We start from the raw sequence: 22863 nt of genomic DNA, 5'->3' as shown, positions 1-22863 counted from the left end.
CCCCCCCCCCCCCCCAAAAAAAAAAAAATTAAGCTTCTTAATTGATCTCTCCATCTTTTCTTGTATTTGAGTTTGTTCATGTAATTTTGAGGGTTAAGAGATTTTTAGTACCCACCGCATCACGTTCTCATTTATTATTCGTGTCTCGTATTTATCATAATTTACAAATTACATTTTATCAAAAAATAAATAAATAAATAACACGTATATTTTTGTATAAGATGTATGTATGATCCATTGAAGATACATCTAAAATTATAGTATTCATAATTCCCATTCACTGGCTTGAGATATACCTAGGATATAGAGAGGGTCTTTTGAAAAGGTAATAAAACCCTATAGAGATTTGTGAATCCTAAGATGGTGGATGAAGTCTCTCTCTCCTCTTCAATGCGTTGGATGCCTTAAATGTGTTGAAGAAGATCTTAATTCGTAGATGAACCGTTCTTCATGGGTTTAGGAAAACTCTTTCCATGATAATATATTTGAATTGGAATGAGAGCTGAAACTCTGTTTGATGAGTTTGTATCGTGTATTGGGAACGGGTCTAATAATCATATAGTGAGAAATGTTAGTCTTCTTGACAACCTGAACAATTACTATCCTTTTAAATTTTCTTTTGTTTTGGAAATTGAAGGTCTTACAAGATATCTCCAGAATTTTCACTTTTTTCTCTCGTAGATCTTAGTGTTAATCATGGTTTTGTAGGTTTCAATCTTCTTCAATTCCTCAACCTCATCATCAGTTGTTAATAATTTTCAGTCTTTACCCAAGATGTCAAGATGTGTTCAAGTCTTTCTAAATAGACAAACAATCCTTTAGATCTCGGTAGATGGCCGATCTTGGCATTCGAAAATCGAAATGCCCAACAATACCTTCACCATTACAAATATCGCCTGGCTGGATCTGTTTTCTACCTCATGTATCCCTGGCCTGGCCCCTGCAGCTATTGTATGGACTAGTGACACTCGATAAGATGAAACCATAGACTCGTTACAATATCATATTAAGCTTGCGCATAGCTAATTGTCCAATTGTTGGAATTATCATATTAAGCTTACGCATGGAATTAGGGAAAGGATTCGCATAGTGAATGACAAGATGGACCATCAAGGCATTCCATGATAATCTTTTAAACAACCTTTATTCTAAATGGTAAACAATAAAATCATTAGAAAAATTAGAAAGTATTGCTAATAAGTTTGTTAATATTAATGTTTTTCAGTAATAGAAACATGAAAAATTACATTGATTAAATGCATGTCAAGTGTTATTAATTTGTTATTGAAAGTCATGCATTTGTTATAAGCAATGAATATGCAAAGCCACCAAAACCCCAAGTGGGTAGCCGAGTTGGCAAGGGACCTTCACCTTAGGAAGCTAGTGGTTTTGAGTTTGACTCTTCTTTTCTTCTTGGGGCCACTCACACATGAATGTTTAGTGCTCTTCACTGTTTTCAATGAATCATGGTATACTGCAAAATTACATGGACACAAAATTGTATTAATTATATTCCTACCCAATAGTTTTCATTATGATCTCGGTAACTAGAAGGAAGAAACAATGTCAACCCTAAGCCAAATGAAACACCTTAAATGTGGTCACTAATAGCCAGATAAAAAAAAAAAATCCATCCAAACACAACCTAATTGATTACATATCAATTATGGACATCTTAGAACTTCCTTGAAGAAAGAAGCTCATCAGCCATTCAATCAGGACCACAGAAGAATGTTGTCTCCATATCCCTTGTCCAAGGATGACACTGTGGCATGTGGCTCTCGTGGGATCCTCTTATGGGGTGTTTGGTTCGGTAAATCTTTGGGATGACATTCTTTAGAATGATAATTCTTAATTTTTGGAGTTGTTTGGTTCCACTAGGATGACCCTCATAAGTGAGCATCCTACTTCCTATGAATGACCATATTACAAAGGATGTGTTCCAAATCTGAGTTTACCTAACACTTAAACTCATATTTGAGCAACCTTTTTAGCACCTAGTATAAAAGGAGAAAGCGAAAAAACGTTCTCTACAGAAGTCAATATCTCAACCCGCGAGAAACATGCACTAGCCTTAAGGCAACCAAACGATTTTTCTAAAAGAAACATAATTCAGAAGAATGTCTATCAAAAGATTGACATTCATATCCAATGCATACACCATTTGATTTACCAAACCAAACATCCCCTTAGGCTTTTTCCTCTACTCTCGTGGGGACTCACTCACTTTCCTAGTATCCCATACATACACCCCAGAGACAAACATATCCTACTTTGAGTATCAAAACACGTGATTGGATTGAACGGAAAGTTTCGAAGAATTAAAAAAACGTGTGAACTGATAAAGAGTGCTTCTCTTGTTGAAAAACAGAAACCGTATATCCCAACACGACCGACCTTTTAATGATTTCATACTGAAGAATCATGTCATATGTTGGCATGTTGTAAGTTTTTTCCTTTTTTTTCTCTTTTTTTTTTTTTTTTTTTAATAATAGTAAATATTCATAAGGTAGTATGGCCCATGCCCTAAAAACATAGGAGGTGAAATGCCTGCCTTATTCTCACGAAAAAATATAAATTTTATAATTATTGATGTTTCTATGTGTTCTTTTATTGGCCTCTACACTGGAGCACAGGTGACACTATCTTTTACGGAACCTTCTTACTATTAACCCTTTTATATTTAATTCTTAGGGAAAGAACACTACCTAATCACGTGGTCCTTGCACCAACACAAGACCAATGGGAGTGTGTGGTGACTGCTGAGACATCTAACATAGGGTAGGATGGTCATTTTCTTGCATTCTTCTCTCTTAATTTTTATTATGAAAATAGAGATTTATAAGTATATTAAATGCATTGGTTCATAGAAATTACATAGATCAACTGAAAATTCCGCTAGATAAATAATACTTCTAGAAATTCTTGTGTCCATAGAAATTATATATAGTCTTGCACCAAACATATTGAAAATGACTCCAAAGAATCCTATTCACCAAATGCCAATAAATGCCACTTTTGGGGCACTGCCTTACCCTGCCCAGCTCAGCCTAACCCAACCAAATCCAAGGCCCTTGCAATCTTTACTATGCCAATAGCAAGTAGTCTTTTGGAATTCTTCTCCCCACAAGAAGGGGGCAGGTGAGAGGTCTCTAAATTTTTTATTTTTTATTTTTTATTTTTCTTTTCCAAACCTTGGGCCTTTCTTTTCTTTCTCCCCAACTTCTGATCGAGGATTTAATAGCAACATGGTCCGGATTATTTGGGAACGGAGCTGTTCCAAGTTCAGTCAAGATCGCCAAGTAAAAAGAATCTCAAAAAGTCACTAAAAATTAAAAATATATATAAATGCATGGTGGAAGAAAAAAAAAATGAGAAAATCTGAACCAGTTTACATATGAGTTCCTAGATACAATTTGTTGGATCTTACTAAATGGATTTCCTAAAAAATGATAGTAAATAGACATAATACAACTTCAGTTGTGGAATCAATTTGTGTTTATAGTTTTTGTTGCAGGCCGATACCAGGGCCCTTGGATCAGCCGATCCAACCGATCAAAGTCCGATCCACCATGCACATATGTCCCATAACTCAGATCGTCCATCTGATCTGAACCCGGATCTTTTAACCGTATTTTTCAGAAAGCCAAAAAGATACACATACACCGAACACATGAGAGAGAGAGAGAGAGAGAGAGAGAGAGGGGATGGGGGACTTCTATGGCCAAGTGACATCCTGCTACCTATTTTTTTGTAGGGACCCTTATTTAATTCCATTCTTAATACTTAGCCTCTAACTAAAGCAAAAGTACAACCATCATTATTCTTGCATAAAATGCAACCGGTACTGCATTATGCTTCTCAATAAGAATTACAACCCCAAAACTATGTGTCTATGCCAGGTGTCAATTGATCTGTTTGATTTTATTTGGTTGCACACTTAGGTCTTGTCTGAGGGTTGGATCAACTCCTCTCAAATGCATAGGTGCTTGTTTTGCACCAATTTCCTTGCTTTCCAAAAAGTGTGGCCTTGGACCACTCTAAAAAAAAAAATTGATTACAATGTATCTTTTATATCATATAGAGCAAAGAATTAATTTAAGATACAACAACAATAAATTCAGTCTTATCCCAATTTAATGGAATCCACAACATAGATTTAAACAAAACAAAATAGATAAAAACTGAAGTGTAAACAGTAATGAAAACCCGGACTACACGCCATCTCCAAGTATAAGATAAAAGATAGAAATGGGATCCTGGAAACATGCTAACCCCAAGGCTATAAGTCTGAGTATGGGCAATTGGTTGGTTTGGTATATATGTTTTCAGTCTTATATTGGCTCAATCCAAAACCATAGCCCAGTTTCTTATTGATTTTTGTATCAATTTGTAATCTGGCTATTATCAGATTTATTTGGTTTCGATTTTGCATGTATTCACAAGGAAATTAATAGAAAAATCCTGAATTTTTGGGGCTTTTCAGTTTATTATCAAGTTACTATCGATTCAATCTTTGTGTTCCCCTATAAACAATGCATTGAATTTCGGTTGGTTTTGAGGTTTTGACCGGTGCATTCGATCAGTTTCTATCGATTCCATTAAACCCGAATCTAAAATCAAACCAATAAAGGTTTGAGTCAGTCAAAATGGACCAATCGGTTTTGATCGGTTCGACCGGTTCAGACTGAACTTCGCCACCCTTATAAGTTATATCTATAGTACTGGTAGGCTGTGGGAGCGACACCTGTAATATAGACTGAGCCGTTTCCTATAAATATGGAAGCTTCAGTGATAAACGAATTAGCAGTGGTAGCATCTTTGGTCGTAGAATTGTGGAAACATACATGTTATTACATTATATAGGGAAGTAGTAAGTAGAGGTTAATTAAGCAGTGTTGTTCTTGTCCTCTAATTTAATCCTTTTCTGTTGTAACTCTCTCTTTCTTTTGATCTCTAATTAGGAAATCATCTCAACCGTTATTTTAGAAGGAAGCTGAAAATTCGGTTTTGTTCCGAAACGGTCGCCATTACCACAGAGAAAGGGAAGAATTAGAGAAAGCAAGTAAGAGAGAGAAGAGAGAGATTTTTGGCTATGGTTGTACAAATTTATAGAATCTCAGAGAGGTTTCCTTTGAAGTTATAACCACTTTGTTATCTTCAAATCTCCTCTGAACCTCCCTATCTCCGGAGCCTCGCTCTCTGCAACCTCCACAGCTAGCTCTGATGGCGGATTTCCCTCAAATTTTCTTTTGACGACAGGTATTTCCATTGCCAAAACAGGTACAATATCCCTCTCCTCTTCCTTTTCTTTTTCTTTTTTTTTTCTTTTTCCATTTCCTGCTTGGCTCCTTAGATCTGTATCTCTTCCTTCTTTCTTTTTCACAATTACGTTTCGCTGTTTTGATGCACTGAATCTGTATATCTCTTCCTTTCATTTTTAACATTTGTATACGTTTCCTCCTCGTTCTTTTGTTTCCCCTTTTCCCCTTCCTTCTTCTTCTTCTTCTATTTTTTTTTCAATAAATTTGCTTGCTTTGCACTTCTCTTCTGTCACGGTATTGCTGGTTAAACGTCGCTGAATTGGAGTAACTTCAGCTGAAAGTATTAATGGATCTTAAGAGTTACTTAAATCTTAATCTTTCTTTCTTTTTTTGGTAATACAAGAAATGGAAGATGAAAAATGTGATATCTTCCACTAGACGAATATCAAGAATTAACTATACCAATAATCAAGATGGATTTCTGATCCTTTCTACATGTTTCTTGTTATTATTCTCTTGTTTGGGAAGTAAGTTTACATCACATGAACCCTATTTATTCTTTGTTAGTGGATCTGTCATGGTGGTTTTAATAAGGGAGAGCCTTTATTGTCTTTAAAAACCCTACAGATCAGATCCATGGATTCCCACTAACACCATTTTTTTTAACCTTAGACAGCTAGGTTTTGATTGGTTTAACAAAAAAAAAATAATAATAATAATAATAATAGGCCCTTATGCATGTTATGTTCTTGTAACTTTTTCTGATGCCTTGCTATTTTTATATATATGCGTAGCATGTTCCTGTCTCTTTAATTACTAACTAATGTGAAATCTTCTATCTTTTCTCTTACATTAATTTCTATAATATCGATCTGATGAGAATCTCACTTGGGATTGAAAGCTCTAAATCACATTGTGGTGATCAAATAGTAGCACCATGGATGAAGATGAGGGTCCAAAGGCGAATGGAGTCCGGCAAATAGCTCGGTTGAAGGAAATTATCCAAAAGTGGCAGTCCATGACTTTAAGTCCTAGGGTGAATAGCCCAACCTCGGGCAATAATGGTCATGTGGGAATTTCACCAGCAATAAACAGGAGGCTCAAGAACGCCTATGTTTTGTGTGATTCAGATGAGGAGAACTGGAATAGCCCAGAACCACCACCTGATGTTCCCAAAGGGTATTTGGCTGTCTATGTTGGACCAGAGCTCCGAAGGTTCATTATTCCCACTACTTATCTCAGCCTCCCAATGTTCAAGTTGTTATTAGAGAAAGCTGAGGAGGAATTTGGATTTGATCACAAAGGTGGCCTCACCATTCCTTGTGAGATCGAGACCTTTAAGTTCCTCCTGAAGTTCATGGAAAACAACCATAAGGATCAACCGGATCATTCTGATGACAATGCTGCTGGTAAAAGCATTTAACTTCCACTAACCATTTTGATACATGCATCACAGGTTGTTCCTATTTATTCTTTTATTCATTATTGCAGCTCCCCCTTCCCTTTACTGTACAAAAGAATAATCTAGAGCTAATTGGGTTGGGTTTGCTTCTTTTTTTAATGTCAACCCAGTACTTAGAGAGAGAGAGAGAGAGAGAGAGAGATTAGGGGATGTGTTTGCCCTAAGTACTATCTATCATTTTTTATAATTTTTTTATGCTTCGCTGAACTTAAATCTATTGGTTATTTTGCAGAAGGAAACCCATCAAGCACAGAGGAATAATGAACCATAAATGGGTTTGTATAGAGTTCTAAAACTTAATTGAAGGGTTTTGTGGGTGTAAAGTAAGTTCTACTCAATTTGGTTGTGGAGTTAAAGGATCGGAGAGCAGGGTCAGGTCAGGGAGGTATAGATAGGATTTTCTTACACAATTTGGTGCTGGAAGACTCTGAATGGGGAAAAGGCATCATAGGAAAATTGAGGGTTCCCTCATTGTATGTGGTTTGATTGAATCTTGTAATTTTATGTTCAATGGAATTCAATCTATATAATGTTTTGAAAGAGCCTGTTGCAATATAATTTTTTGTACATGGGAAGATGTAGTCAATTAAAGTTGCTTGTCTTGCCACATAAATTATTTGTTAATTCAGACTGTTGGATAGATGGGGAATGCATGATTCAGATAAGTCACATGTTAAATTTTAAGAGGCCATGTCATGTACAAAGGACACCCACCTTGGCTCTTCATTGGTTCTACATGAGATTGCCAAAGTCGTAAAAATCATTCTTTTGGTAGTGCTTCACCCTTGTCATATAGACCTTCACCCAAGTCGTATTGACCTACACCCAAGTCGTATTCAGCCGTGTTGTCGTGGATAGGCGTTTGAAAGCAAAATAGTATTGACAATAGGCAGTATTGACAGAAGGATATATAGACTGAAACTTTTATTGACTCGAAACTGAATACTCTGGTCTCTAACTTTAGGTTCAGCTCGAGAAGATCTTCTTCCTCCGAGGCAAGCTCTACAGGAAGGGCTTATGATGAAGTCCATAATTCCAAAGAAGTGGTTTTCTAAAATTTAGAAGCTGCCATTAATAACTATACCATACCCAGAATACCTGAATCCGAGGTATATCATTAATGAACTTTTGCTTTTCACAGTGATTATGTCATAAAGACAAGCAAAAGCACCCATACTCTTCTCTCTGACCAAGAACAAATTCAACTCCTAACCAGTTCTCAAATTCAAAGGCACAGAGAACGTGGATTTAAGTTTATCCACATTAAATTAGTGCAAGTGGCATTAAAACCCTTAACACTTTTACGGTTAAATAGTGTTGTATTTGCTGTTGTTCGTGATGCCCGAATGCTCAATTTTAATGAATCTCTTATGAGTATCATTGAAACTAGTCTCTGTGAAGGACCAGTCTATTTTCAATGCAGATCTAATCTCCCTTTGTCCTTGGCAGATGCAAATATTCTTGATGGTAATGTCATCTCTTTAAAAACTTATAGATACAATATCGCTCTGGGAACTTAGAATCTCGCTGTGATTTATCATATCTATTATAAAGTAATGACTACCATCGCTTCTAATGCTAAGGTTATAGACCCTAAAGGGTAAACTGTGCTTTTTTCAGGCTAATTCAAGCCGGTCTCAAACTTTTGTGCCCCGATGTATTAGATGGTCGAAAGTAAATCTTCCAGAATCGTGGGCTTTAACCTCTGTGGCTCAAACCCAGCCACCTTTCAGGACAACTCCATCAAACATCACCCAACTCCCATCTGGTGATGTCGAGATCACTTTTTACTGTAGACTCGATAATACTAGTAGATCTACTTCTTCTGTGATTTCTTCTTCCTTTGAGTTTTCTATATATCGAGCACTTGCTCGTGCTTCAACATCTCGAGCTCAGAGCGAGATATTTGATGGAATAATCAACCTTCAGGGTACAAATTATACACCTACACAGATTATGGTCCTCCTCTTAGGGAACCCTCTCAGGCTAATCAGCCACCTGTTGCTCCTATTGATACGGAAAATGGGTCATCATCTCTGACACTTTCTGATATGCAAACACCTTTGGGAATACGTATGATTCATATCACAGAAGAACCCAAATTCCAAATCAATAAATGATTCCTTTTTTAGGAATACAAGTCCACTAAGAATGCTGAAAAATGACTGATCTTTGAAGAACACTTTCCAATCCGCAGCTGCAAGAGCTTCATGAAAAATGGGTTTCTCATATGGAAACTAATCAAATAAATCTCCCATTCTTTCAGTGGTTAAAGATATACCTTATAGAGAAATCACCTAGCCCTCCACAGGTGAATGAAATTAAGAAGGTATCAATCACTTATGTTACCAAAGAGGGAACATAAATGAAATATGTTCATCCTCCTCCTCAAGCCTTAAAGATAGGAACCAATTAGATGGCTAGTCCTCTCAAAACTTCAAGTTATACCACCTCTCCGTTAACTGAGAACCATCTTAGTCAAATTGTTGAACAAAACAACTTCAGTCCATAGGAAGCCAGACTGATTGTATTGAGACAAAGGTAGATTCCTTATAGGCTTCTACCCCATCTACTTCTTATACTTAAACTGAGCATACCCAAAAGCCAATTTGGCAAACCCCTGTTTTTCAAATTAGAAGTAACCAATCTGCCCTTTTTAAACCTCCTCCTAATTTGGATGTCCCAACCTGAAAAACTAAGTTAATCATTATTGATGAAATTGTATATCTCCTCAGTCAACTTCAGGTTTCAAAGGACAAAGAGAAACAAGCTATGACTCTTTCTCTAGCCGAACCTTTTGATTCTGAGATTGAAATTGTTGAGAAAGAATTTTAGTCTGTGCTACCTCAACAGGTAGCAATTCCTGAGCCAATTCCTCAGCTTAATTGAGTTATGAGACAAGCTCAAAAAATTATGCCTACGGCACTAACAAACTATTATTATCCTCGGCCTTCTCCCTTTGATCTTCAATATGAATGGAAGGCGAGCCTGCTACGTTTGACGGTACCTACATTGTTGATTGGAATATTGATGGTTTATCTGAATACCAAATCATCAATCTTCTAAAACAGATGCTTATGTATGCCACAGCGGCAAAACAACATCAAACTACCGATTCGGCTATTGCTAAAATGATAGCAACCGGATTTTCTAGCCAACTTTGTGGTTGGTGGGATTTCTATTTATCCGAAGAGGTTCGAAATCAAATCCTTAATGTTGTCACTAATGTTCCGCATAATCAAACTGACCAACTCGCTGATGGTACTTTTACCCAGTAAACAATCTATGTCAATCAAGAAGATGCAGTAAGTACGTTGGTTTATACTATAACTCTCCATTTTGTTTGACCAGATGAAATCTTAGCTGATCGAACAAGAGAAAAACTTATGAATCTTAGATGTCCTACACTATCTCATTATAAATGGTATAGAGATGTCTTCTTTGCAAAAGTCTTTACTAGAGATGACTGCAACAATGCAATCTGGAAAGAAAAGTTTATCTCTGGTCTACCCCCTTTATTTGCTCAAAAGGTTTGGTATAGACTTAAAGCAAAGCATAATGGCACTATTCCCTTCGAGCAATATACCTATGGGGAATTAGCTGTTGTAGTTTGTAATAAAGGTCTTCAACTCTGCACAGACCTTAAGTTAAAAAAGCAATTGTCTAAAGAAAGACAAGCTGGATTTAAAGAACTAGGAGATTTTTGTGAGCAATTTGGTTATGAGAAGATTCGTCTTCCAAGTACTAAGAAGACTCATAAATAACTCTCCAAGTTTTCTAAGCCTAATTATTTGGCTAAACAATATAAGTCTAAACCTAAGCGCTTCTTTAAGAAACGCTTCTCCAAATCTCATCCTTAAAACTCTTTTCCTAATAACAAACCCCTGTTTGTTACAAGTGTGGAAAAGTAGGACATTATAAAAATAATTGTCAAACTAAGGCAAGAATCAATGCCTTAGAGATTGATAACTCTCTAGAGTAAAATCTTGAAAAGGTCTTGCTCTATAGCTCATTCGAGCCTGAGTCCAACACCAAATCTGACTTAGATCAAGAAATTACTCAACTTAAGTTCGACAGTGATACTTCTGAGTCTAAAAATAGACTCCCCATTGTAGTTGTGATCCTTATCAGGCGATGCTTAAAGAAAATGGCTTGACGGTTCTTTCAACCAAAGAATCATTTCTCTTAAAATCAATAGACCAAATTACTGATTCTGCAACTAAGGCTCAATTATTGCATGAATATATTACCTTAGTAAAGGATAACACTAGGTCTTGCCCAGTTCCTACCACAAAGCCTGCAATGCAAGATTATAGCTTTAAAACTATAATCAATCGGGTTGAGGCTACTTCTCAAGCCCAAGAACCCACTATTTAGGAACTTCGAAAAGATCTCAACTAAGTTAAGACTGAAGTCAGAAGTCTTAAGCAAAGAATTCAGACTCTTGAATTATATAATGAACACTAATTGATTGAGCCAGATTTCAAAGAAGAAGCTTCCTTTAAAGATCTACTAGCAACTAAAGATACAGTAGCTAGTACCTCTACAACCACTGCTGCAGTTTCTCCCTAAGATGCTCAAGTCATCACTGTTCAACAGGTTCAAACTCATCGATGGCACATAATAATAGATATTATTGTAAATTGAAAGTTTAGCCTAAAAACTATCGCCTTAATAGACTCAGGCGCAGATATTAATTGTATTAACGAAGGGTTTGTACCTTATCAATACTTTGAGAAGACCACTCAAAGACTGGTTAAGACTAATGGATATAGAATGTAGGTTGAGTACAAACTCCCATCTGCTTTTATCTATAATAATGGATACTGCCTAAAGACCCCTTTTATAATGGTAAAAGGACTTTCTCAATTTGTTCTTCTAGGCACTCCATTCCTATCTCAGTTGTATCCGTTACGGATAGATACAGTCGATCATCACTCTGTAATTAATAATCACCTTATCACTTTTCATTTCATCAAACCCCCTAAGGTTCATATGGTGAATGAAATTTGGACTCAAATCCAATCTAAAGAAAAATTTATATGCTCTTTATCCTATAAAATCCAACATAAGAGCATTCAACAAAAAATTGATGATCCTACATTTCAAGTTAGAGTTAAAAAAACTTTCAAGCTCAACTTGAAAAAGATGTTTGTTCTGAAATCCCTACTACATTTTGGTCTCAAAAAATGCATTTGGTCACTATCCCATATGAAGATGATTTCTCTGAGAACAAAATTCGCACCAAAGCTCGGGCAGCTCAAATGCCTGATCATTTAAGGAAAACATGTCAGAAAGAGATTTCTGAACTCATTGCTAAAGGTCTTATCAGACCTAGTAAATCTCCCTGGAGTTGCACTGCCTTTTATGTAAATAATAATGCTGAGATTGAAAGAGATGCACCCAGACTTGTAATTAATTATAAACCTTTAAATAAGGTTCTTAAATGGATTTGGTACCATATCCCTAATAAAGTGATCTTCTCAATAGATTATATGCCTCAAGCGTATTTTCTAAGTTCGATATGAAATCCGGTTATTGGAAAATTCAAATAGCAAAAAAGGATAAGTATAAGACAGCTTTTGTTGTCCCATTTGGTCAATACAAATGGAATGTTATGCCTTTTGGCCTTAAAAATGCTCCCTCTGAATTTCAAAATATTATGAATCATATCTTTAATCAATATTTGTAGTTTATAATTGTGTATATTGATGATGTCCTTATTTATTCTCAAGACATTGTTCAACACTGGAAACATCTTAATATTTTCCTCTCTGTTATTCGTCAAGCAGGACTAGCTGTTTCAGCTAAAAAAATAAAACTATTTCAAACTAAAGTGCATTTTTTAGGTCATTATATTTCATTTGGTTTCATTGTTCCCATTGAATGCACTATTCAATTGGTAGATAAATTTTCTGGTGAAATAATAGATAAAACTCAGCTTCAAAGGTTTCTTGGTAGCCTTAATTACATTGCTGAATTCTACAAGGATTTAGCAAAGGATGTCAAACTTTTATTTAACAGGTTAAAGTAACAGTCTAACCCATGGACAACTGTACATACTAACACTGTTCATGAAATAAAGCTCAAAGCAAAGGAGCTTCCGTGCTTAAATTTAGCACGACCTAATTATTTTAAAATTGTTGAAACAGATGCATCCGAATTTGGATTCGGAGGAATCTTGAAGCAAAAATGTCCTAATCTTCCGCAAGAAGTCTTAGTACGTTTTACTTCAGGCACCTGGAATTCAACCCAACAAAAATATTTTACAATAAAAAATGAGATTCTTTCACTTGTTTTGTATATAATCAAATTTGAAAGTGATCTTCTTAATTAGAAATTTCTTGCTCGGGTGGATTGCAAAGCGGCTAAAGACATCCTTTAGAAAGATGTTAAAAATCTGGCCTCTTCTTTCTGTTTTTTATTTTAATATTGAATTTATTAAAGGAGATATTAACAGTTTACCTGATTTTCTAACTCGAGAATTCTTTCAAGGCTCTTAAGCAGAAGGCTATAACCCCTACCTCTCCCAATAAAGAAGTTGCCTCATCTTCTTCTAGGCAACTTCAAGAAGCGCGTACTCCTATTGCATCCTAGACTCCTCCAATAACCTTAAATAAGACTGTTAATAATTTTCCATTCATAGAAACAAACTTTATCCCAGTCATTCCCATTGAAAATATCCGTCTTCGCCACACCCCATCAGAACTTGCAACCATTTACCTTCGCGACCATCTCCATCTATTTTCTGGTGATAAAACCCATTATTTCTATGAAATAATTCTTGAAGAAACTCAAAGTGCTCATATTCAGTACTCCTATAGAAGAGCTCATATTAGGGCTTATTCGAAGCTCAATAAATTAAACATCATAAGGGATCGTGAATGGGGACCTTCTCCCTCATTTAAACAAGAATTTCATGATGTCTCTGACCTTAAACTTAGGCCATATGATTATGCTAATTATGTCAAAGCCTGGAACATGGTATTTTTATATCAAAATGATCATGAAACCCATTCCTAGTTCGTGAAGTTTTGTCTTCAATTAACCTTATTAGGTGTGCCAAATTGATTTTTACAATGGTTTTTCACCTAGGGACCACCTCCTTTGGAATTCCTTCCTTCAGATCTTCAGCAGTCTATTACTAAATTCAAAGATTTCAATCAACCATTGGACTCCCAGAGTCTCTTTGTTTAGTTCTTCATATTATACGAAGTTCTCCAAATTCTTCAATGGAAGTATCGAATGACTACTGATGAATTTGAAGAATGGAATTATGTTCCTACATTAGAACGACATATTATGGTTAAATGGTGGGATAAATTTGACATTTCACCTTTAACTGGTTCGCGATTTGTGCATAAAAGAGGCATTGGTTCGAATCTGCCCCTTGTATCCTCTCCAACAACGGCAGCTCAGATGCCTTTTTTCAACATTTTTAACACTGCTAGGCGTTGTCTTCCGTATTTATCTGATGAATAGATCTAAGAGCAAATTTTAACCGCTATCGAGTTCAGCCCGACGATCCAGCCCCATCATCATCCTTCTCTGCATCAACTCTTCATCTTTTGGATGGCGGAAGCCAATTCGCTCAACAACCTGATCTATAACAACCCAATAAAAAATAAAAATAATAATAATAAAATAAAGGGAAGGAAGAAAGGAGGAAAAGAGGTCTTACTACACCATGACCCAGTGCCATGTTAATTAGACACGCTATTCTGATTCCTGCAAGATGTCAAGCATCCACCTCTAGTGCCATTCAAGTCAGACTGATGTCTTGGCATGCTTCACGTAGCACTATAAGCACATTATAGTGAGTGTCACGAGTGAATACTTTAATAATTCACCTAAATGAGACTCTTCTGAAAAATAGTGGGTCATCCCACGTGGAATGCCAGAGAATCTCACTCGTGGCTCATTTTTAGTCACACATCTGAACTACACGACAATATAACTTTCGACTGAACCTTATCAGCTTCCGACAATAACCTCACACCTTATTAGGTGTACCTAATTTGTGATAAGAACATCTTATCTTCAGTTGTTCAAAAGCCACATCTAGTTGGTTTGATGCTTACTCAACGCCAACCCCATCAAGGTCCATCAATGCATCTCTTAACCAATTTAAAGATATTCTTGGTGTCCGCCATCTATAAAAGGGAGCTCCCTCTCCTTGGAACACCACGAAGAAAATTTTAGCATTTTCTAGTTTTAGTCTTGTATACTTACAGAAGTAGAGTTTTAGTGTGTTTTGTAAAAAAAAAAAAAAAAGAGTGAGTGGAGTTTGTGTTTTAAGTGTGCATTTCTGTAATTGAAGACCCTCCATGTAAGTCCTATTTTTCTTTCTTTAAATTTTATTTTCATGTATTATGCTTGCTATTAGAAAGTGTAAAGATCAACTTGCTATATTAGAAAATTTGTTAAATAATGCTTCTACTTATATTAAATTGTATTTGTCTTTTTATTCTCAAGATCCAATGTACTTCTCTCAACTTCTAAAAGAAGAAACTGCCAATTCTTTGCCTTCTAGCTTCCCTCGCTTCATAAACCTCACCTCTCTCCCGATCCGGCCACTTTTGGCAATTAGGTGATAAATTTTTCGTTTTCTAGAGTTTTAAATTGACATGTGCAAAATTCTATTTTAGCCTTATTACACCTATCTACATAGTTAAGTGAACCACTAAAAATTCAGGACTACAGAGAGGGAACATGAGATTATAGGAGATTGCCATGACATGCATGTGGCTTATCCAAACTATTTACTAGATATTTAACAGTGGTATTTTATTTATTTATTAATATTATTATTATTTATGTTTTATTTAACTACCCAATGAGACTTTGACTACACCTATATGAGAGAAGGAAAGGGAGGGGGGAAGGAAGTGCCTTATAGCACATGATAAAGACAAGAGGGTCGAACACATGATCACATCGAAGCCTACAATCTACTAGCAAGGCACCAACCAATGAAGCAAGTAGTTGGATTAGCCGCATCACTCTTCCACATGACAGAATTAGAGTCGTGATGCATTTGTCACCACACATGGTGAAAACAACATTTTTCCAATTTTATATTGGAATGATTTTCTTGAACATGCCACCTTGACAAGCTTATCAAGGAGGCCTAAATATTTTCAATATGACAGATTGAGTTTGTGGACAAAACCCATGGTACCCTATTCTCATATAGATTCAGTTGAAACAAAGTTTGTCAAGTGTGGTGTGCACCGACTCCAATAGGAATAGGCATCTCGTCCTATCTTGAGATTTGTCTATCATTGCCTCCCCGCCACTAACTTTGATGTATCAATTTTGTCTTTTGTTCCTTCGCTTTTCCAACCCCCCCCCCTTTCCCATATCCTCTGTTTTTTGTGGTGTTTTTAGTCTCTTGAGTTAGAGCCTTTCTTTCGATTGCTAGTTTGTCTTGTTACCTATCATCTTTTTTTTTTTCTATCTTAATATTTTTTTCTATTCATCCAAAATGTAAAGTTTTCCATGTGACAAATGACAAGCTTATCAATCTGGCCTAAATGTTATTTGTGTGAAAATTTTGGATGTGTCTCAAAGTCTGTATACAGCTAGACCATGTACCCTATTCTAATATAGATTTCAACCCAAACAAAGTTTTTCAAGTGGGGAATTTGAGGTTTGAAAATTTAGTACTATGATAAAGTGCACAAGTGTGGTCAGAATATTATAGACGTGCACACGTATGTGTACCTGGCAATATGCAAAAATATATTCAATTGAATTAGATTTTGAAATTTAACATGTGCATGACTAATTCAAATCATGTAATATATAACCAATAATTAAAATTTAAGCCCAGTATCTACTATCAATGCCAACCTCACCGATTCACCACCACATTGCGAATTGGTTTTCTGAAGATAATAATTTTGTTTTCCCATTACTTAATTTAACCAAAGTGATGATGCCCAAAAAACAAATTGCCATTGTTGTTGTAATCAAGGATTAAAGTATCGGTATCGGTCGTCGTATCGGTCAGCCAAAATTAAGATACGTATCGGAGGGTATCGTATCGTATCGGAGATACACTAAGATACGCTAAAGATACACACATAAATGGATAGGAAACATTTTTTTAAACACTTTTACATAAAGAATTTGTTAAAAAAAGCTATTGATAACATGTATTATGCATAAACACTAAATTGAGGGTATCGTACTAAGAATTCAAGGTCTGTAGTTGTCCCATAAATGTAAAATCCTTGTTCCCAACATTGATTTCCACTTTAGTTAGAGAGAAATATGTCTGACAGCAACTTTGGAACAAAAACCTTTCAAAAAATCATTTTTTTCTGAAAAATTACCCATATTGGCCATTATACGACCGTAGCGCCGATACATATCGATACTCACCGATACGTACCGATATATATATCGATAATCACCGATACGTGCTGATATATACCGATACGTACCGATCGATACATACTGATACTCACCAATACGTACCAATACATACCGAAACGTACATTTTACCTCAATTTTATATTTTTCATAGAGTCGTATCAAGGCATGTCGTATCGTATCGATGTGTATTAATGGTGTATTGATGCATATTGGTATATATTGTAGGATATATATCGATACGAAATGATTTAAAAATTCAATGTATTGTATCAGTGTGTATCGTATCGGCCGACTAAATTTAAGATACGTATCAGAGGGTATCGTATCAGTATCGAAGATACTTAAAACCATGGTTGTAATACTGTTGTCTATGAAGTTTCTCGTCACCTTAGCAAAACTCTTATACTGATGTCTACTACTTCCTTGTGGGGCATCATTCCAATGGGGTACCAGGTTTCTTACACCGCCGACCAAAGATTCCTTTTGGCTCCTATATCTATAATGTTGCAGCTTGGTTAGAGCTCTCAAATCTATGGTGTCTGCATCTCTAAGTAAATTTGATTCAAATTTTAAAATCTTATAACGGAGAAAAAAAAATTATAACCAAAGTTGGTGAGATAGAAATTCCAATCTTACTATTTTTTTCCCCTTCTAATATAATATACTTCTTTTAATAAGATGAATCTTAATATTTACATATGTACTTGAAAAATGTGCAAGTCAATGATAGTTCATGACTTAAATGAAAGATGATGAGATTAGGGGAGATGCCAATGGAAATATTAGGGAGGCTGTGCAAGGGAGGGATCAAAAGTAAATTATCTAAGTTATTGGGAGAAAGAGGTGGAATTTACTATTTTAGTGAAACATAAGAGAAGTTTGGGGAATAAATATAGGGCAAGCATGGGGTAATAGTTAATTAGACAAAAATATGATGATATGTTAGTCTCAAATTATTTTGATAACTCCTTTAAGCCCCCTAACTTTAAGAACTTTTGAAAATAGAGAAAAAATAATCAAAAGACTGTTATAACTTCTAATAAGTTCACTACTTTAGCGACTGATGGCAGGGGCTCTGAGTATAGTTTGGTATTATGTAAGGGGTGTCTCTCTAATAGTGACATTCTCTAAGGAGTGACGTTGTAAATTACACTTAAAATTAAATCAAGGGATAGAGAACACTACTTGGTCGCACGCTCCTAGGACCAACATGAGGGCCAATGGGAGTGTGCACTAAGGCATTCAACAGAATGGGTAGAGTGGTCAATTTACCACCATGTGTCTCAGTGTAGGCATGCACGATCGGGTAGCATTTTTTTTTATTTTTTAAATCATATTAATTAATAAATGTAATAGACATCGTGGTTACTAATTTAGCTGTGCATCTATCACAATTACTTGCCAATTGGCAAATGGGTGGATCAGCCTCAAAATAAAGAGCAAATCATCCTTGTGTGAATGGAAACGTTTACTAAACGTCAGTGAAGATGAGGACGGTGCTAAGGCCCAATTTTTGTTGTGCAATGCCACTAGCCACAATGAATGACATAGCATGTGAAACGTCACTGAAGAGGTGGGTCCAAGAAAAGTACAGCCATCAATAGTCGTTGTTGTTGTCTGCCCTCTACAGTATAAGATCGATGATATCCTTATATTGTTCCCATACCCTCCTAACACCATTCTAAGGCCTTGACCGTGGCTAAAAGGAAACGTTCACCCAGGAATAGTATTGGAACTTCATTCCTGCTACAGAAGTAAAGATTAGCAATAATTGTAATCAGGTTCTAGGTTAGGTGCAAACAAGGGCCACTAAAACCACCGTCCCCGCAGGAATATTATTTGCTTTCTGTAGTGCCTTCACTGGTTAGCTAAGAATTTTCCAAACTGATAAGAAACTCTATTGTCTCCCAATTGCTTATTATGATAGAGCATTAATTTTAGGGTGTCAATCGATTAGTTCGGTCTGATTTCAATTGAGTGGTATCGGCTTAGACATGTTACTAAGCCAACATCAAATCACTTGTTGAGGAAGTTTTTGATTTGGATTTTCTCCGGTTTCTTATTGATTTATAATCGAAATCTGGTCTGATTTCAGATTTACATGTATACATAAAGAATTGATGGGTGAGTCTTGGTTTTTTGGGGGTTTTCGGTTTCTTATCAGGTTACTATCAGCCCAGTTTCGAATTTTATCAATTTTGATTGGTGTATTTGATAAGACTGATTCGGTTTCAATTTTTACTGATTGTATGGAAACTCCAACCCAAAACCAAACAGATAAGGATTTGAATATTTGATCCAGGCTGATCCTGCTGGTGCTTAATTTTCACTCTATGTAACTTTGGCTTGTACGGTCGTTGTCGTCATGTGCCATTTGCATGAGACATTCCCGGCCATGAGCCCATGGGCCCAAGGCACCCCTGACCCCTTCTATCTCTCTATAAGAACGGGTAAAGAGACCAGGTGATCATGCTGTGATACGCTTCAGAAGGGCTCTTGCTTGCCCTCGTCGTATACAGCCAAAGAGACATGACATGTGATGCGTCTCTCAAGAATCCGTATGAAACCAGTCTACCTCTGAATCCTCTCTCTCTCTCTCTCTCTCATATGTGGACTCTGGTGTGTGCTAAGAAGTAAGAACTTGGCATAAGTGCTTGAGTCATGAGGAGGAGGCATGGCTGCCTTGTCCACCATCCACTTCTCAGACGACATATATGCCATGGGCTGAAGTTGCAATATTACTCCTTTTTGTTCTTTTCTCTTCATTTCTTTGTCTCCTTCCACCCCATCACCTCCACCTCTTTCTAGTCTCTTTCTTCCTCTCCTCTCCTGTTTTATCTTCACTGGATGCCACAGTGAGCCCTCAATCCTTCCCCAAATCTAACATCTCGGCCCACGTGGCCCAAACCTCATATCTTGGCCCACTCTCACGTGGGCTGCTCTGAGCCTCTTCTCTCTCTCTCTCTCTCTCTCTCTCTCACAGAGAGTCAGATGGGTTACACCATAACCATATCATGTCTGGGTCTGTAAGTCTATTACTGCCTGCAAGAGACATTAATTCATGCGTCGTTCTCTCACCGCCGCGGCGTCTACATGCATATCGTCAGCAAGCAGAGGACAAAAGAAGTCGGCCCACTTTGCGGATGCCTCTCCTTAAGTTGTCAAGTTATTTACGTAAATTTATGACTTATTTTCTTCATTTTGTTTTCTATTATAGGACGACGGTACGTGATATCAAATCAAGGTTAGGATTTTGATTCAGAAATAAGGCGGGGCCAGGATCAATTGACTCCCACTGCTCACTGATCACTGCTCACTGCTGACTGCTGACTGCTCACGTGTATTTAGATTAGAACAAGAGGAGGTAGTGGTATTTTTATTAATTCATGTTCCTCTCTGTTTGATTATGGTACCATCCACATGAGGCTATAATCAGTGCACGGTTACCAAAAAAAAATTTATCTTTGATGGACGCATGGACTCTACTCAGTCTCTCTTTAACGGGGTTGAAATCGTCTGCAATTCCGATCTCGTATAATTCCATAAAATACCACCTTCAGGGGGTGATACGTGTATTGATACCAATGCAATGGTCCAGATCTGGTACAACTAATAAAACCTTAAATCATTTAAATCAGATCTGGACCATTGCATTGGTATCAATACACGTGTCACCCCTTAAAAGGGGTATTTCACGAAATTGTACGAGATCGGAATTGCAGACGATTTTTTTCCCTCTTTAGCGGGGTTGAAATCGTCTGCAATTCCGATCTCGTACAATTCTGTGCAATACCACCTTCAGGGGGTGACACGTGTATTGATACCAATACAATGGTCCAGATCTGGTACAACTAATAAAACATTAAATCAGTAAAGCGGCATTTAAATCAGATCTTGACCATTGTATTGGTATCAACACATGTGTCACCACCTGAAGGTGGTATTGCATGGAATTATACGAGATCGGAATTACAGATGATTTTTTTCCCTCTTTAGCACCGTATGTCTTGGGATATACAAGAATACTTCTTATACGTAAATGTGATCCAGAGTCATGATTGTCGTTATGATTGATTACCCCAAGATCAACTAAAAGCTTCATTGGGTTGATATTTTGTTCTTTTTTTTTTTTGGTTTGGGGCCTAGTTCCTCTTTATGGTATCTCAGCCTTGTAATTTTCTTTTTCTTTCATTTCTTTGCTTTTTTATATATAATTATTTATTCATTAAAAGAAAAATCTATAAAAAAAATAAAAGACCGTCATATTTACTTTTATAGTAATATCCCCCACATCCATCGTAACATACAGATGGATATTTTCACAATGGTTTGCAAAACATATCGATGATTAAGGGCTGTTTGGATCTCAAAGGATTTAATAATATTTCTTATCAGCTTCTCAATGTAAATATGCTTCCCAGTTTGAAGACTCTGCTTTCGATCAGCAACTCCTCCAACCCAAAAACACCAAACCCACTCAAAATTGCCCACATTGGATGGATCTTTTTGTGGTATATATGTCATCAGGCCGGGAGGCAGCTCGATCCAGCTCACATTACTTGTTTCCTTTCAAATTTCTAATCCAAAACAGAGACTTCGACACAGGATGTGTCACACACTCACACCACGCCAGAGGTAGGTAAGGGTAGTCTTTTGATATTGATATTTGTATCGATAAAAAAATTAGTCTAAAAAATCTAAAATTTATAAATTGATTCATAACATAGCAGGCGCATTAGCTGATACGCCAGATATGATATTGATAGTTTAAATAATGAATTGCAAGTTTTTATCTGTATTGGGTTTATAAATGAAAAGTAAACGGGTATCCCGGGTTATCTCGATGTAGTTTTTCACGTAATAGAATGGATTTAATTGTCGTACACGTTGTTTCTATGCAAATCGTGATGAATCAATGATTACGACAACCTCGTTAAGCAAGTTTTAGCCTTCATAACTAAAGATAGCAATAAAGATCCTTAGAGACACATAGGAGGGAAAGAAGAAAATAGGTATAGAGAGAGATTGTGCTCTTAAGATTATGTCAAAATTTTTCTTTATTGTCGTTAAACCTCTTATTTATAGAGTTTTGACAAGACAAGGTTCTTAATCCTAATGGGTCTATGTTTACCCTGAGTAAATGACCTATAAACAAATCATGTCAACTGTCAAAACTCAATTCGATTAATAGAACCATTAATGCTTGTCCAACCGATATACCTGATATTGTTACTTTAAGATTAATTATGTTGGTATTGGTCAGGTGTAGCTACTGATATTGTGATGATAAATTAATTATGTAGGTATTGGTATTGACTAGTGATAATATTAATACATATCGATAGACACAACTAATACGATATCGATATCTAAATCTTACAATTGGTCGGCTGCGATCCACCTGTTTATGGGGTTTAATTATTAGAGAAAAGAATGAGCATCTCCACCGAACCAATCATTAGCTGCAACAAAAGAAATGGAAAGCCCAAATCATTTACTTTTACGAAAACAAAGTTCATCAAAGGATACATATTTTATTTGAGGCTTCAACATCACCTGCTCTTACCCTGTTCTATTCCTAATATGACTGTAGATATGGACCCCGTACAAAGTATCTCCAACTGGCAACTCCCATTACTTTCTACCAACCTACACCAAATAGTCTTTACTTCATTGATTAGGACTGACTTAGAATGCTAGATAATAAATATTCAATAGGGATATGAGACAGTTCTATAATTTTTTTTTTTTTTT

The 22863-nt window shown here is 36.3% G+C and overlaps 1 protein-coding gene and 1 long non-coding RNA gene across 5 annotated transcripts; both read left to right on the top strand.

Annotated features, from left to right (window-relative positions):
- The first annotated feature begins 4746 nt into the window (after positions 1 to 4746).
- Positions 4747 to 7266, top strand: LOC122058099. 4 transcript variants are annotated; one of them, XM_042620569.1, is made up of 4 exons: positions 4747 to 4873; positions 4965 to 5283; positions 6166 to 6673; positions 6959 to 7266. In XM_042620569.1, the coding sequence occupies exons 3-4, from the start codon at positions 6202 to 6204 to the stop codon at positions 6985 to 6987; spliced, it is 501 nt and encodes a 166-aa protein (XP_042476503.1). In that variant the 5' UTR covers positions 4747 to 4873; positions 4965 to 5283; positions 6166 to 6201; the 3' UTR covers positions 6988 to 7266. The 4 variants fall into 4 exon arrangements, with proteins under 4 accessions (XP_042476503.1, XP_042476521.1, XP_042476511.1 ...); XM_042620587.1 differs by having other exon boundaries at positions 4806 to 5262; XM_042620577.1 differs by having other exon boundaries at positions 4806 to 5283; positions 6195 to 6673.
- A 7720-nt stretch (positions 7267 to 14986) lies between these two features.
- LOC122059663 lies at positions 14987 to 20490 on the top strand. The gene is made up of 2 exons (XR_006134104.1): positions 14987 to 15055; positions 20327 to 20490. It is a non-coding gene; the product is annotated as an uncharacterized LOC122059663 (long non-coding RNA).
- The last annotated feature ends 2373 nt before the right edge of the window (positions 20491 to 22863 follow it).

The sequence above is a fragment of the Macadamia integrifolia genome, chromosome 2, assembly GCF_013358625.1.
Source record: "Macadamia integrifolia cultivar HAES 741 chromosome 2, SCU_Mint_v3, whole genome shotgun sequence".
Classification (NCBI taxonomy): domain Eukaryota; kingdom Viridiplantae; phylum Streptophyta; class Magnoliopsida; order Proteales; family Proteaceae; genus Macadamia; species Macadamia integrifolia.
Note: the sequence above shows the minus strand (reverse complement) of the source record. Positions and strands in the feature narration are given on the sequence as shown.